This window comes from Austrofundulus limnaeus, unplaced genomic scaffold, assembly GCF_001266775.1.
Source record: "Austrofundulus limnaeus strain Quisiro unplaced genomic scaffold, Austrofundulus_limnaeus-1.0 Scaffold129, whole genome shotgun sequence".
Taxonomy (NCBI): Eukaryota; Metazoa; Chordata; class Actinopteri; order Cyprinodontiformes; family Rivulidae; genus Austrofundulus; species Austrofundulus limnaeus.
Window position 1 is genome coordinate 1,121,780 of NW_013952531.1, and position 15,424 is coordinate 1,137,203.

The 15,424-nt window shown below is 40.6% G+C and overlaps 3 protein-coding genes across 3 annotated transcripts in view; 2 read left to right on the forward strand and 1 right to left on the reverse strand.

The window, feature by feature from the left end:
* Positions 1 to 2,017: 2,017 nt before the first annotated feature.
* Positions 2,018 to 6,116, forward strand: drc5 (dynein regulatory complex subunit 5). The gene is made up of 3 exons (XM_014015397.1): positions 2,018 to 2,409; positions 2,490 to 3,055; positions 6,108 to 6,116. The coding sequence occupies exons 1-3, from the start codon at positions 2,313 to 2,315 to the stop codon at positions 6,114 to 6,116; spliced, it is 672 nt and encodes a 223-aa protein (XP_013870851.1). The 5' UTR covers positions 2,018 to 2,312.
* A 221-nt stretch (positions 6,117 to 6,337) lies between these two features.
* Positions 6,338 to 12,261, reverse strand: tmem151ba (transmembrane protein 151Ba). Its single transcript, XM_014015469.1, has 2 exons — positions 11,327 to 12,261; positions 6,338 to 8,168 (listed from the first exon to the last, which is right to left on the reverse strand). Exons 1-2 carry the CDS (start codon positions 11,411 to 11,413, stop codon positions 6,726 to 6,728), a joined length of 1,530 nt encoding a protein of 509 aa, XP_013870923.1. The 5' UTR covers positions 11,414 to 12,261; the 3' UTR covers positions 6,338 to 6,725.
* A 2,340-nt stretch (positions 12,262 to 14,601) lies between these two features.
* nfkbie (nuclear factor of kappa light polypeptide gene enhancer in B-cells inhibitor, epsilon) overlaps positions 14,602 to 15,424 on the forward strand; it is a 13,273-nt gene continuing 12,450 nt past the window's right edge. Inside the window, exon 1 of the mRNA XM_014015470.1 lies at positions 14,602 to 15,331. Coding sequence (XP_013870924.1) covers positions 15,042 to 15,331 — 290 coding nt within the window. The 5' untranslated portion in view covers positions 14,602 to 15,041. The remainder of the gene's footprint in view (positions 15,332 to 15,424) is intronic.

Consider the following 15,424-nt stretch of genomic DNA (forward strand, 5'->3'; position numbering starts at 1 on the left):
CATCCTCCATCCGAAACTGAGACATCACAGTCCAGTACAACGAAAACAAACGTTGCAATTTTGGTTCCCAGTCGAATCAAGTCTACCAGATTATCAGCCATAAATATGACCTATAAATGTCTATGGAAAGCTTTTTAGAAACAACACTGACTTAAGTCCCATTAACAATTCTGTGTGTGTTTCCTGCCTGTATTTAATCCACCAAAATCACAACCAGGATCTTTGTCTAAAATCCTTTTAAACCTGTCAGGGTCTATTGTTTTCTCATAGACATTTGGAATTTCAAAAGATTCCACTTTGCAAACATCTTTAACTCCACCGTTAGCATCAGACAGGCCTAATAAATGTGCCATGATGCTAAAGTATAAGGTCATCATTATTGAGACATCCGTATAGTTTGTGAAAGTCCTTTTAGTACTTAATGAAAATCTCCATCAAGTATTTTGCTTATAATGAGAAACCTTGTCTCTGTGTCACGTTACTTTTATGCTAAGCAGTACAGTGATTAGTAATCTGTTCTATAATTAAATTATATAAATCCTTAAAGATGAACTCAAGTGTCATGAAAGAAGACACTTGACTTCCAGCAACTTTGAGGATGTTGTTAAGCCTTCATTTATTTGTTTTCCCCAGAGTGAGTAAAACAAACTGAAGTCTGTTTGCAATAGTTTTCACCTCATCCTGATAATTTGAGATATTCTATATGGTNCTTCTGTCAGGAATGACTACAAACACACAGCTATGATCAATAAAAAGCATTCTTCTATAGTTTCTATGGTGACTGAAATGGCTCATTGATTGGGCTGTAGCAATGGCATCATCCTTACATGTATTTACACTGTAAGCAAGTCAATCAAATTTGAGGTGGAGGCTAATTGTGACATGATGTGGAATGAATCTTTCAAACTCTTGAATACTGATTGTAGTGTTAGTCACTGAGATGTTTGATGATTGGCCTTTTGATGAAGGGGACTTGTGTGGTCATACATACAGTGCACAGTGTATGTTGATTGGCTCAGCCGGTTGAACACTCTACCAGCACCCTCACCATTAAAACTGCATTAGCACTGGTAGAGTAGAAACTACCTAAATGTCACCATTATCTATGATGTGCTTTTCTTTGTACGTGTGAAGCACAAAGCAGACCGATATTCCGCATGAGGTTTTGCCCCCTAGCTCTCCTTCTAAACATTTGTTGTGCTCGTCCAAGCTTTGCTTTATAAATTAAAACAAAAACTGACAACACAGCTCCAACTATAGTAGTGTTTATGTTGTTGATTTTGAATGATGTCTGTTGATGTACGTATGTGTGTGCTTATCTTATCTTATCTTCATATTGTATCCTAAAAATCATATCATGTGAAATCAGCTCTCACTGTCGCAGTTGCGTAAGAAAAATTGTGTCATTTTGTTCTCAGCTTTGAGTCTGCCACCCCTTCTTGTCACAACATTTCTGGAGGACCCCCCATATGAAATTGCTATTTGATTGGTCCAAAGTTCGTGGGCGCGTTTCTTTATGCTGAAAGCACTCAGCCGTCGGATGCTGCTTTTTGCTCCAACTATTTGCTTCCAGAATCCAACTGTTGTACTTGAAAGTAGACATTTATAACGATGGTCAAATAACCAAAAACTCTCAGATGGAGAGAACGGAGAAATCTGTCTGCCAAAAAAGAGTGGCGCTCTAACCGTGACAATGGCAGATATTTGACGGTGGGGGGTATATCTTCTGGAGTGTAGACTCCAGCATGAAGAAACCCGTGTGCAGTGACGTATACTGCAGCTATAGGGGTTTCCCAGAAGCCAGGAGTTGTCCGTCTCATGGGCTATGAAAAGTGTAAGAAAACAAACGTCGATCAACCATGTGACCCTGCATTGACTGCTTGGGGTCAGCTGGAGTATGCTGGGTCCTTTAGGCCAGGGGTTCTCAAACTTTTTGGGTCTGAGGACCCCTTACAAGTGTGAAAACTTTCCAGGGACCCCCTCATAAACCCCATGCTGTTTTAGAAATAATTCAGTGTCATTTTAAACCCTAAATATTATGAGAATATTATGTTTTTGTTTGGTTTAGTATGTTTGTTTTACTAGAGCATTGTTCCTCATGTTCATTTTTCCAAATAAAATCCTAAATAACCATTTATTGAAAATTTTTGAGGACCCCCAAAATAGGGCTCGTGGGCCCCTGAGGGTCCTGGGATCCCAGTTTGAGAACCTCTGGGTTAGGTTATGGTTGACGTTTCTCTTTCTTTAAACAGACTAATTTTTATATTTCTTGTTTCTCACCAACGCCTGGAAGCCGTTCAGCTTATCGCGAGATGAGACGGATCTTTGCTGAAAACCCAAACTGGTCTCTGGTCCTAGTGCCCAGTTTATCCAATATATGCCTRCAAAGCATTGTGAAGAATTTTGAAGGTATTTAGTTTGCAAATTTACTGCTAACGACTTACTTTTAGGAATCAGACTTGACTGTGATTTGTTTCTTTTTTTCGCAGTAAATCCAGTATTCAGAGAGCTCACGCCCAGCCAGAGACTCTGGGTTCAGGAGACCCTGTCCCCGTCCCTGCCCCTGTCTGTTACAGCCAGCCTGATCCCTGATGGTGTTTACTGGAAGCGATGCTGCGAGCGCAGGTGGGACCTCTGTGACGTCTCTCGTTACGGCCACAGCTGGAGACGAATGTTCTTTGAGAGGCACTTGGAGAACCTGATTGAGCTTTTTATCCCAGACACAACAGAGCCAAAGACTGTTCTTGACGTGCTTCCTCTCTGTAAGAAATACGTCAAGAGGCTCAACATCTCCCAGCTGCTGCCGCCTATAAAAGAGCCTCGGGGGGAGGAGGAGGATGAAACCGACTTGGCTATAGGCGATGAGCACGATGAGCTTTACGCTCGCCACTTCGATTTTGGCCTCGTGCTCGAGAAGCTGATAAACCTGGAGGAGTTGCATGTGGTTTACAGAGTCAAAGAATGTGGGATGAACTTCGAACGGAAGATGTTTCAGATGACAAAGAGAGACTGTGAATCCCTCGGCAAGGCAGTAAAATCCTCTAAGACCCTGAAGGTAAATATTGATTCCTCCCTCTGTTTTTTTATTTTAGCTCTGCATCCTTACATAAGCTGGAGTATATTGAGTCTCAGCACAAGTTTTATGTGGGCAAAAGTTTGAGGATTTCAAACTCAGCCACATAAATGGGGCAAATTTTCAAAACCTGGTCCAAGCCAGTACCAACTTTGATAACATTTATTGGAAAAAATAAATAAATAAACAAAAAAGCAAGACATTTCTATGGAAATTAAAATACTGTATGTCAATGAACAAAGAAAATATTCTAAATTAAAAAAACACATTATTAGAATCCATCAAATCAGCTAAAACAAACCACAAAAATCCAACCGTCGGATTTAAAAAAAAGAATAAGACACAGACATGAAWAATAAACATTAAAACAGACACCTGATATCTTTACTTGGCTGCAAGTTTATCGAGTTTGATGAGTCCTATTTGACCTTCTCTGTTGCTTTTTATACATCAAAACAAGATCAATGAAAACCATAGAGTTGAGTAAGAACACAAGACTGAGCCCTGCCCCAGTCTGTGACAGCATGGGGGAGCAAAAATGGCGTCCTACAAGGACAACAGCTCACAGCCTCCATAGAAACTAATAAACAACAAGCTGAACTGGATCTGTTTCACACATTATCTGTCATGTTTTTAAAANGTGTGTGTGTGTGTGTGTGTGTGTGTGTGTGTGTGTGTGTGTGTGTGTGTGTGTGTGTGACATTCAGCTGAGCACAATATATACATCCACACTCAAACCCACCTTATTCACAGTACAAATTCTTTCTGCACCACAGATTTACACAGATATTAAAAAAGAGCCCCAAAGCGTTCTGTGATGAAGGAGCATGCTTAAAGGGTTTGGAGCTTTACTTTTATTCTAACAGTCGTGTAGAGTAACTCAAAGTTACGAGCGTTTCCGATTTAAACTTTTATATTGTAAATAATGTTGCTGTTTTTATGTAAACATTGCACCAGTAAACATGTTTTATTTGACTCATAATTCTGTTTAAATATCACAGTGAAGCTGCTTTCAAGGCCTGTTGTTGGCCGATGACAAATGAGATGATTTCAAAGAAACTGCTTGTTCTGGCGGCACMAGCTGATTTTCACTCGAGATTTAAAGGTTAAAAAAACGCCATTTTTTAAAATCCTTTATCATTTTTTGTGTGTGTTTGTTCTCTGAAGCGTTCATTTGATTTTCTGACTCAATTACAGCCAGCCCTTCATATCTCAGAGATAACTCTATAAGAGCATTAATGACTCAGACAATTGAATTTGATCTTTCTCAAATACGTTGCTATTTTAGCTGAAAATAGAAAGGCTGAACTTAAAGACTAGAATAGAGAAAACAAARCGTTTTTAATAATAACAACTTAGAAAATAAATTATCATTCATCGAATAATAGTCAAATAAAATGTGAGCCATCACATCGAAACGAGGATTAACTCCAAAAGTGGTATAAGGAGAAATAGGCAAATATAGTGTTTTGACTAAAATGTTAACAAAAATTGCATTTTGTCTAAATATAATGAATAAAAGCCTTATCAATGTATCATTTGAATGAACTGTCTGAAATATAATCATAAAACAAAAATTTGAAGCAACTTTTTTAAAGAGTAACAACAACAAAAAAACAGATTTTGAGGAAAAATGCCTTAAAATTTTAAGATTTTCCCTGTGAGCTACCAAAGTTTTGTTTCTTTTCAGCTGGGAAATCTCAATATTCAAACATAATTTGAGGTTTCCACTTAATAAGGACATCAAAAATTCCTCATTAAAATGACATAAAATTAGGATTCAGACAAAATATTTATGTATTATTGTAACCAACAAGACAAATTAAGTCATATATATGGATTTAATTATGATATCAGAATGATCCAGGTGTCAAAATGTAGCTTTTAAAACCAAGATTCTGAAAATGTAATTAGGTCATTTTGACCAAATTTGACTTAATCCTCATTTTGATATGATGGGTCACAAATTACCCTAAAATATGCTTCAGTCACTTTACTGTAATTTTAGAAAACATCTTAGTTTTGTAAATTTAGATTTTCAGTATTTTTATCTTCAAGCTGTTGGATTTGGTTTATCCTAAAGAATTAATTGTAGTTGTTTATTTATGGTGCATCCAGGTTTGCTCAGTAATTAGCTTGACATCTTTATATAGAAAAAAACAACCTGTTTGTGAAGCCACGATTAACTCGCTGCAGAGTCATCCTACAATGACTGGAGAAATGTTGAAGCCAGCAGAATCACTGCCCTAAATACCACCCTGAGTTTGGAGGGGGGGTTGCATAGGTGCAAACGATGAAATCTGAGGTTTCAGCCTAGCTTCAGTGTTTGCTTTAGCATATTTTTGTATTGCTATAAAGACAACTCCAACACCTCACTTGGAATGTAATGATTCTACAAAGTTGCAAACAAAACACCTTATCGAAGGTGATGCCATTCATAGAGTCATCAATGTGTAGGGTGAGTGAGTCGTTGATAATAAAATGTACAAAATGCATTTTATTATGCATGGCAAAATAAAACCTGCCTGAGGACTCATGCATACGATTAAGAGGGAGTAATTTTATTGAATCTGACGTTATCGTAGTAAATCCAGGCCTCTGTCTGTTTCTGCTGTAAAAGCTCTGTCTCTCTGATGTACATCATCATCATCATCGTCATCGTAGCAATACGAAAAGTACTTTCTAATCAATTTATGGCGCAATGGAAAATCATCTGGGAAAACATTTATGACCTGGTTGAAAAGAGCAAATATTTCTTCAACAATAATATAAGAAAATACAACATTTCTGCTTCACGAACAATGTGCTACTGTTATCCCGCTTTCATAGGAAGATGCTGAATTAAACTGTTGAGGCGAGGCACTTAAATAAAGAGGTAGGCCGAACAAGAATACTGCAAAATGTGGAATTCAAAGTATCTTAAAGATTATAAATCAGGTAAATTGACATTATCGTTCCTGGCCTTTACCCAGAGTATTCAGTTTAAGCCGTTTGAGCAAATCTTGATTCTGTTTTGAGTTTCTGTGTCCTTTAGCTACTCTGAACTAAATTATTCATGTTCCTCCCGTGCTATATTTGGCAAGGAAGGGAATATAATGTCATCCAAACAAGCTGTTTTCTGCTTACTGAGCATTTTATCTCCAGAAAAATCATGTTTTTAATACTTTTTATACACGTTTTAAGTAAAGATTTACATATTTAAACTGGCCACAACCAGACTGTTTAATTACATGCAGATTTTGGATTTTACCTGAAGTAACTTAATCAGAACGTAGGATATTTAATCAGGTTTGAACTTTTTTACAGCAGCTGGTTAGTGTTGATAACAAGACTGATGGCTTTATTTGTTTCCTCATGACACACAAGTCTCATGACTCACGTRGTGTGTGCGTCGCAGTGAATTTCCTCAGTATTTTTCACTTCCATTACTATCACATCTCTTTCAATTCTTATCAGCTTCTCAGTTTCCCAGTGAGTCAAAGTCTATTTTTAGCACAGAATTGTTACTCATTTCACTTTTATGGCATTCGCTAAGCAGGATGTTCCAGCATCTTTAAAGTTTGAACAAATCACGCTTTTTTTAATGTGAGGAAAAAATAAGCTTGCATCATCTGGGAGTTTTCTCAGCCGTGTGGTGGAGTGTGAGTGTGGGTCATAGCGACGTTTCCACGCAGGAGCCGTTCCTGTGCAGCGAGCGGTGGTCGTGGTTGAGGCAGCCTTCGTTGCGATGCACGATGAGCACCGGGAAGCACAGAGCGTCCTGATAGGCCGGAGGGTTCTCCTCGCCGCTCGGCTGGCCCGACAGACAGCGAGTGCTCTCGTTGGGACAGGACGGCTCGTTCAGGCTCCCGCTGCTCCTCCACAGGCAGCTCCGCCTGGAGCCGTACAGCCGACCCAGAGAGAAGCGGCTGGCGCTGAAGGGGACGCGGGGGCTCGCCGTGTTGCAGATGCTCAGGGCGCTGCGGGAGAAGATGGAGGAGCTGCTGATGGCGCGATGGCAGCGCTCGCAGTTTTGCCTGTAGCTTCCGTAGCCCCCGCATACGGCGTAGCCGTTGCAGCCCCCGGAGAGCTGGGCCAGATCCATCAGGACTGCCTCGGAGTAGCTGGGCACCAGCTGCTGGTTGGAGCGGATGTGCCACTCCAGCTCTGTGCTGTCGATTGTGTTGACCCGCGGGATGCGTCTGCAACATGGACGCTCCTCGGATGGCGTCGCTGGCGCAAAGTCAAAGCCGAACAGCTTCTCCACGTGGTAGTGCACGCAGGCGGTGCGGTATTCTGTCAGCACCCGCAGAGGCCAGGAGAGGGTGAAGGCAGCTGCCACCCAGAACGTGGGGTTGGACGCGTACCAGGGAGCATGGTTGAGGTCGGCAAAGGCAATCATGTGCTCCTTAAAGTCGACATTCTTTAGATGCATCCCCTCACGGGCCTCCATGTAATCATCCAAGCCCTCGTTTTCTGTAAAAAACCTGGCTCGCTGGGTCAGGTAGGTGTTTTCTGACTCCACGTTGGCAAAACTAAAGCACTTGGTGAACCTCAGCCTGGTGATCGGGAACCCCTCCAGGCCTTGCAGTTGCTTTGAGATGTCCTTAACACCACAGTTSCCGTAGTCAAACTCTGCCTCAGCCACGTGCGTGTTGACTCGCTCGTGGTAGACCTGCGTCGTGGTGTAGGCGTCTCCGTTACGGTAGCGTGTCACCTGCCGCGTCCTCCTGACGTAATGATAGCTGATGGCTTTCCACCAGATGCAGGGCGTAGCCTGTTGCATCCGTTGTACGCGCTCACCTACGTTGTTCACGTCTACCTTGTACTGCAGCTCGTTCCTGGCGTAGCAGTGCCAGCACTCCACCAGGTAGACCACGTAGAGCATGACCAGGAAGGCCAGGGGGATGTAGATGTAGCCGTTGGAGCAGGGACTGTCATGGTACATCATAGACTTTCCCTTGTAGGCACTGTCGAAGGAGAGCCGTGTGACCTTGGTCACCTGGCACCAGGCCATCACCCCAACACAGCCGTACATCAGCATGGACAGCAGCAGGCATTTCCAGTGTGTTTCCTGACACAAAGACTTAGCAAGAGACTGTTTCTGAGGGTGCTGCTGTAAAAACCAAAAACAAAGCAAGACGTTAGAGGGATGAAAAAGAAACTGCACCAGACATACTGACAATAATCTACCTGAGTGTGCAGTATTAAATATGAAATGCCAGTTTAATTGATAAATACGTGGTAGATATAAAGTTATAAGGAAGTGGCTCAAACAGATAAAATATTTAAGGCCATTTCTGTTTCATAAGTGCTTTTGCATAGTTTATGCATGAGCCTGAAGCAGGTTGCTCATGTCTTGGTCTGTGCTTGTTATAATCACTGTAATAGTTCAAGTTTTGTAGAAAGATAAATATTCATTAAATACCTTATTTTAAGATTTGAGTTGTTTTATGAATGCATGAACGTTGCAAATGTAGGCGAATTAGAGCATTTTCTTTGTACCACCTATTAAGAGGTTTATTGGCTTTTATTTTTTTTTAAAGTCTAAATGATTTTCCTTAATTTATAACCAATGGGTGTAATAAAAGTTAAAGACTCCCGTTTTAGGAGCTGTGTTTATCATCACAGTGTGGTTAAAGGGCAGGTGGCACAGTCTTGACCTCTTCTGTCTATGTCCAATGAGGATGATTTGAGAAGCTGTTAAACTGGAAATAAAGATTTTAGTGAAATATTATGGAAACTGACACAAAAGTTAGAAAATACAACCAACATATTTCAGCATAAGCAAAATAAAAATGGCTGCCACACAGCAGCAGCTTAAACTTAACTAAAAGTTCTCGGGTTGATTTAAATTATTGGTGGGGATATTCTAATTGAATCATTGCAACAAGTTTGATATATTATTGTGTTTCAGACTGTTTTTCAGTAACGTTTCACATAAACATATTTGATTGTGATCTGGTCACCTTAAGATATGTTTACAGTGTAAAGAAAAGGTTAGCTGAGGTTGAGTAAGGGGGAAAAACCCATTTGTTTGTCTCTGGCTGCTTAAAGCTGATGCCATCGTTTATCACCTCACCACGCCAGGCCTCAGTGGGTGCAACAACGACATCTCAGGATGTCTCACACTGTAAAAGCACCGAAACCTGGCAGAGAGATTAGAACAAAATTGACATAAAACCTCGAGTTAGAGCTTTTAAATCATCTTTTTTTAGTTCAGAGGTCAACTCCTTCAAGTATCGCTGCAGTAATGAATCCAACATGTTCACTCTGTGCTCTCTGGGTGACCAAAAAAACATAAATAATAAATGTTTTTCTCCTTAATTATCTTCCCCACCTTGGTCGCCAAGTCTCTTACCAACCATAGCTACATCCCACGGGGTGAAGGAGATAAACACTGAACCTCCCCACTGAGACAAACCGACTCCTGGAGGAGGATATGCTCACCAGCATCCTGTGCTTGCTCGCCAACTTTAATCAATACAACATAACGTACTTATAGCTCACGTTACACACAGACTCTGCTCAAACATGGACATTTGCGAACAAGAAGGTTTTCTGCTATCCGACACGGAGGCTGTGGTTTATTCAAATGTGCACACCTGCAGAGTGAAATGATTACACAAAGAATACTYCCTGTCTGAGAAGAGAGCTGTTCATTAAGTCTGTGGAGATTAAAGGAAGTGACTCACCACCACCGTGCACACTATCAGACATTTCTGCTTCATTAGGCAAAGAAAATACACTGTTCTGCTAAAATAGTAAGAAAGTCGTCTAATTACACGTAAATTTCCCGTGAAGGAGGAAAACCAACCAGGATTTGAAGAATCACTTTGAATATCCAACCCCCTTGAATGAGATCTACATAAATGTGGTTTTCAGACCACCGCTACGTCAAACCAATCATCTAAGATGTGCATAATAGTTTTATTTTTGACTTTAATTGGAGATTTTATTTATTTATTTATTGTTCATTGGAATATTTTTGTGCAAACTAAAGCCCTAAGGAATGGAAATTAATATACTAAAGTACGAGTTTCAGTCTAAAAAAATTTATAAGCTCTGTCCACGGGAAAAAAAAAGAAAAAATGATGTCTAACAGAAAGACAAGTCTAGAAAACATGCACACAGTCTCTGGCTTAAAAAACTGCCCCTGACACTCACGGATACTCTCTCTTGACAGAATAAGACCAGTTAGGTTACATAAAAAGCCTCTTGTGTAATGGATGTGCAACTTATCCAGAATGTGTGTTAAAGAAAGCCTATATGGGTCTGTAAGGAGTACTGGAACTTTATTTTTATTAAAATGTGTATTTTAGTAGAGTAGAAGCAGATTTTGGTTGAATATTATGGCCCGTTCCCATTAGTACCTCCTCAGCACGGTTCCATGCCGTTTCCATCATCCAGGTTTCATGGAACCGGCACTATTTTTAGTACCTACTCCGTCAAGGTTCTAACCGTACCGTGCTGGCCTGAAAACATGACGTCATAATGCTGTCGGTCACTGATTGGTTGGGGGTGGAGTCGCTGGTTGCATCTGATAAACACTTCATAATTCATAAATTATAATCATAATTTTACTTACCAAAGTCATGCCACTGAGATTATGTTATAACTTGTAAGATTCATAATTTGCAAAGATTCATAGAGACCAAAATATACTAACTGTTTTGAATTCAACAAAAAACTTCATGGTTTAAGACCAAAGTTAAATTGAATGTTTTCAAATCTACAGCTGCTTGAAGCTACATTTCTCTGATGACAGCACTGCGGGATTTCTTTCTACAATTTTAATGTACACCTTACTGCATTATCTGTAAATAACAAAAGTCAAGTGATTTTTAAAACATCTTTATTATCCAACATGTTTAGGTTCTGCAACCACGGCACCTTTGTAAAACCAGGAACAATAATCCAAACAATAAACACGTCCAGACTGTAGTTTTGCGGTGCTTATTTTGTAGGAAGTTTATCTGAAATACACACTTTAATGTCTGCCTTCATTAAAAAAAATAATAAATAAAATCACTGTCTGAGGCTGGTTGTCTGCAAAATAACAAGCCCACGCATTATGTTTGCTCGTTCTTCTTTGTTTCTGTTTTTGCACCTTCACTTGGACCCTTTTCAAGACCCTTAATGGGTCCCTGAACAGGTTCATCCACCTTGTTGTCTTTCATGAAGCCAATTAGAGCATTTACTGAGAGCACAAAGCTTCAGTGCATCACATCGATTGGAGGCTCCTTTGTCTAACTGGGAGCGTTTGGTCCTTACCTCCTCCCTTGGACCATCTGTCTCCTCCTCTGGGACTGAGGTGGTGCTGCTTTCACTGGCCGTCGCAGCCGATGATGCTGGGGACATGATGAYAACAACACAAAGACCGGCGCATGGATCTCCCTTTGGGACGTTTGTTTTCCAGAACAAGGTGAAACATAAACACAGAGAACCCCCCACTGCGCGTCATCTAAAGACCCTCCGGTCCTGCAAGAACCCGAGGAAAGACGCAGGAAGGACGCATCCTCTCTCCTCCTCCTTCAGGTGGGCTCGTTCGCTGAAGGGAATCAGGATCTTTGCGCCACCGACCCCAGGCTTGCAGAGAAAGGCTGAGCCTCTTCCCGCTGTGCAATGATCCGAATAAAGGCGACTTGCTGCAGGAGATGCGCTGTATTCAGCCAGCTCGTTTTTTTTTCCCTTCCTGCTGACACCGCAGCCAGTGAGAGTGTGAATCAGGACAAAGACAGACACGTGCGAGCAGTCAGTYCGACACCACGGTGCAAATAAAGAGAGTAGAGAGAGGCGCTGCTGCACAGGGAACCTCCCTCCCTCTGCAACCCATTAATACATGCTGTCTGTGCTGCTGGGAGAGGATGCAGACACACAGGCCCAGGGCTGCCACCCAGTAGGCTGCCATAACACTCATCATAAAAGCCTATTAACCTCCGCAGCATTGGCTCTGCTCTGCACGTGTTTTATCATATTCTGGGGTGTTTGGGATGAAAATTTCATGAATTTGGGGAAACATGGGGCGCTGAGTGTAAAATAAAATGTTAAAAAATCTCACTATTTTCATTCATTAGGTCACTTTCTGTGTGCAAAATCCCAATTTCCACTAACATTTTAATGTTATTTAACTATTAGGCCTACTAATTCATACTAAATGTTAAATTGTTAAAGAAATAAAATTATTAAAGGAATATGAAATTGTTTAATTTGTATTAGTTACTGTTTGAGTTGAATTTTTTTGTTTTGTTTTATTATTTGGTTTATTATTATTTGAAATGTTTTTTTTTAAAGGAGCAGATAAGATTTTTTCTTCTGCTGTCTTTCATTTTTATTTGTTTTGTATTGTTTTATTGTCTGAAATGTTTTGTTTATTTTTTAATGAAAATGAATAAATATTATTATTTTAATGAAAATGAATAAATATTATTATTAAATAATATATGTAAACATGAATGTAAAAGTTAAATCTTAAATGTGGCTAAATATTAACGTTTACAAGATTTTCTTTGTCTTTGCTGTTGGCTCTTGTTATGATGTCATCATCCTGAGACAAAGCTAACGCTGCTAACGTCGCAGGTGGCATTTAAAATTTAAATTGAAAATGTGTCCATTGAAAGCAATATGGATGGTGCCTGTGGTCTGTTTGAAGAGCAGCTCAGACGGCCGCAACTGAAAGTTTGATGTCTTTGGGTAGCATTAGCGGCTTTAGCGGTGTTAGCTTGCTTTTGTCTCAGGATGATGACATCATAACAAAAGCTGGGCTCCAACAGCAGAGGCTTTGTTCCATTCCGAAATACATAAATGTAAACTTCAACATTTAAGATTTAACTTTTACATTTAAATTTACACATTTAGATTTAGGAGATCATTTTAACATAATCTATTTAACATTTAAATTGCGCCCCAACCATCTGAAACCTCCTTTCACTTTTGTTTGTTAGTAAAGGACAGAATGATTACCAGAAACTGTTACTGCAGTTTGAAAGTGGGACTAATTTCCTTTTATGGTGATTTCCTCATCCTTAACTGAGGGCCTGAATTCCTGTTATGACTGAATCAAACAGAGATTTGTCAATTTTCATTGTGGCTTTACATAAAAATGTGAGCAGGGACGCACAGCGTGACTCCCGTAGGTTTTCTACGAGACAACATAATCTGATTTTTGTCATGTGAAATTGACGGGGAAAAGATTAAGCACAAGAGAAAGCATATTTTTCATTCCTGCTTTGTGCACAGTTTACCTATGAATCCTTTCCTCATAGTGCTACATGACACAACCCTGTGTTCATCATAATGCACCATGTGGACATTGGACTGGGCTGTTGGCAGAAGGTGGAGTGGGTAAACATAACAGTAGGTGACATGAAAACAGATGGCAGCAATAAAGACATTTCTCTGGCACCCAGTATTGTTTTATAGATTGTATTGGTTGTTAATCTGGCCCTCTGAGAGCAGAACAGAAGCAGTCTAAGTGAGCCCTCTAAAGGCCAAAGCACATCAAGCATGTTGCTTTTTTAATAACAACAACAACAAAAGAAAAAAACAATTATAGTTTGGGATTACTATTTGATGTTCTGCTTACATGGATTATTGTTTCCTGGATTCAGTTTGATTTATTTTATTCAGGAGGATCCACAAAAGTATATAAAACAACTTTAAGCATTGAGGGATTTGATAACACAGTAGCTCAAAGGGGCAGATTGACACAAAAAGCCCTTTGTACACTATTGATAATAGAGTTGCATCTTTATCAAATATAATATTATTTATAATACAGCATTTATATAAATCAAACTTAACTTTGGCACCTTTTCAAAAATCAATATTAAAGGGGCAATATTATGTGTTTCTCAGGCATATATTTAAATACCATACCATAATAAAATATCTATGTCACCTTTAGCTGTTATTAAAATGCTGTTTTAATGTTTAAACAGAAAATAAATTTATCTTCTCATCACTTCCTCTTCCAAACGCCTTGAAATTGGCCTCTGTCTCTTTAAGAACCACCTTCGCTTCTGTCTCGCCATGAGGAAGTTTGGCTTAAAGACACGCCCCGGGGGGCGTTTCTGGTCCCCGCCTGTCGTTTTGCTCCTAAGCATGGCTTCCTAAAAACACTGCAGGATTTCTCAAACATGCATGAATGAGTCAGAGCAAGGCTTTGGGCATGTTTTTATGAGAGTATAACATTATAACATGATATAAAACTCAAAAAAGTTGATTTTACATGATATTACCTCTTTAAATTTGATATACTATAAATAATAGTCAATTTGATCACTGGTCACCATGCAGTGACTCCTAACAGAGCAGTACTTCCGGTATTCACTAAACAATACAAAATAAAACTCGCATCTTTGCTCCTGTCACAAAAGCAGAATYTAAATCATAGACCAATACACTGGTAAATATAATAAATCAAGTATGTGACTTATAAAGGCGAGGGAACAACACGCTATCTCCTCATCTCCCGTCGGCACAGCTTTTATTTTGAAAACTCGYCATTTCCGCCATGACAGCGTACTCTGCGAGGAACTGTTTTTATGCGCACGCTCTGTGGCGAGCGTGTGCACCGGGGATTCCCCCGCGTGACAAAAACAGCTTCTGTSGGGTTCTCGGCTTTCATTGCTCATAGGCTCCTCGCCTGGATGGTTTTATGTTACCGGATATCTGGTCGACGGGTAGCCGTGTAGCCGCTTCTTGTTTTGTTTCACCGGAGTTTGAAACTAGCGGCCATGATGGTTTGAAACGGTTCCCCCCMAAAAAAACACTCGAGCTGACTTGCTTGTGTTACTGCGAGGGGAAGTATTTATCGGTTAGTGGCATGCTTGTGCGTAGCGGCTCGGTCCTCTGGTGTCACAAAGGAGCGGCGGTTTCCTCGGGTGCTAGCAGGCTGTTTGGTCGCACCAGCAGCGACAGCACCGGCTAAAAGCCCTCAGATTCTCGGGGAAGAGCCGGGGTGGTGGTGGTGGGGAGAGGGGCGACCATGGCGAGCAAGGATCACGACCTGCACGACCGCATGGACTCGGGCATCGACTCGTACCACTCCATGCTGAAGTCCGAGGAGCCCGGCTGCGACTCCAGCAAGCCCAGGGACAAGCTGTCCGCCGCGGAGGAGCGCCTGGACTCGGCCTACGAGTCCTCGTCCATCACGGTGGACAGCCTGTCGCAGACCGTGGAGGGCTGCACTTTGTCCGGCAGCGCGGAGGAGCAAACACCGCCTGAGCCTCCCGAAGAGTGGAGCTTACTCACAACCATCACAGAGGATGGAGACACGTAGGTTATTTATTTATTTATTTATTTATTTATTTATTTATTTATTTATTTATTTACTTATTTACTTATTTACTTAACTTGCTTACTTACTTA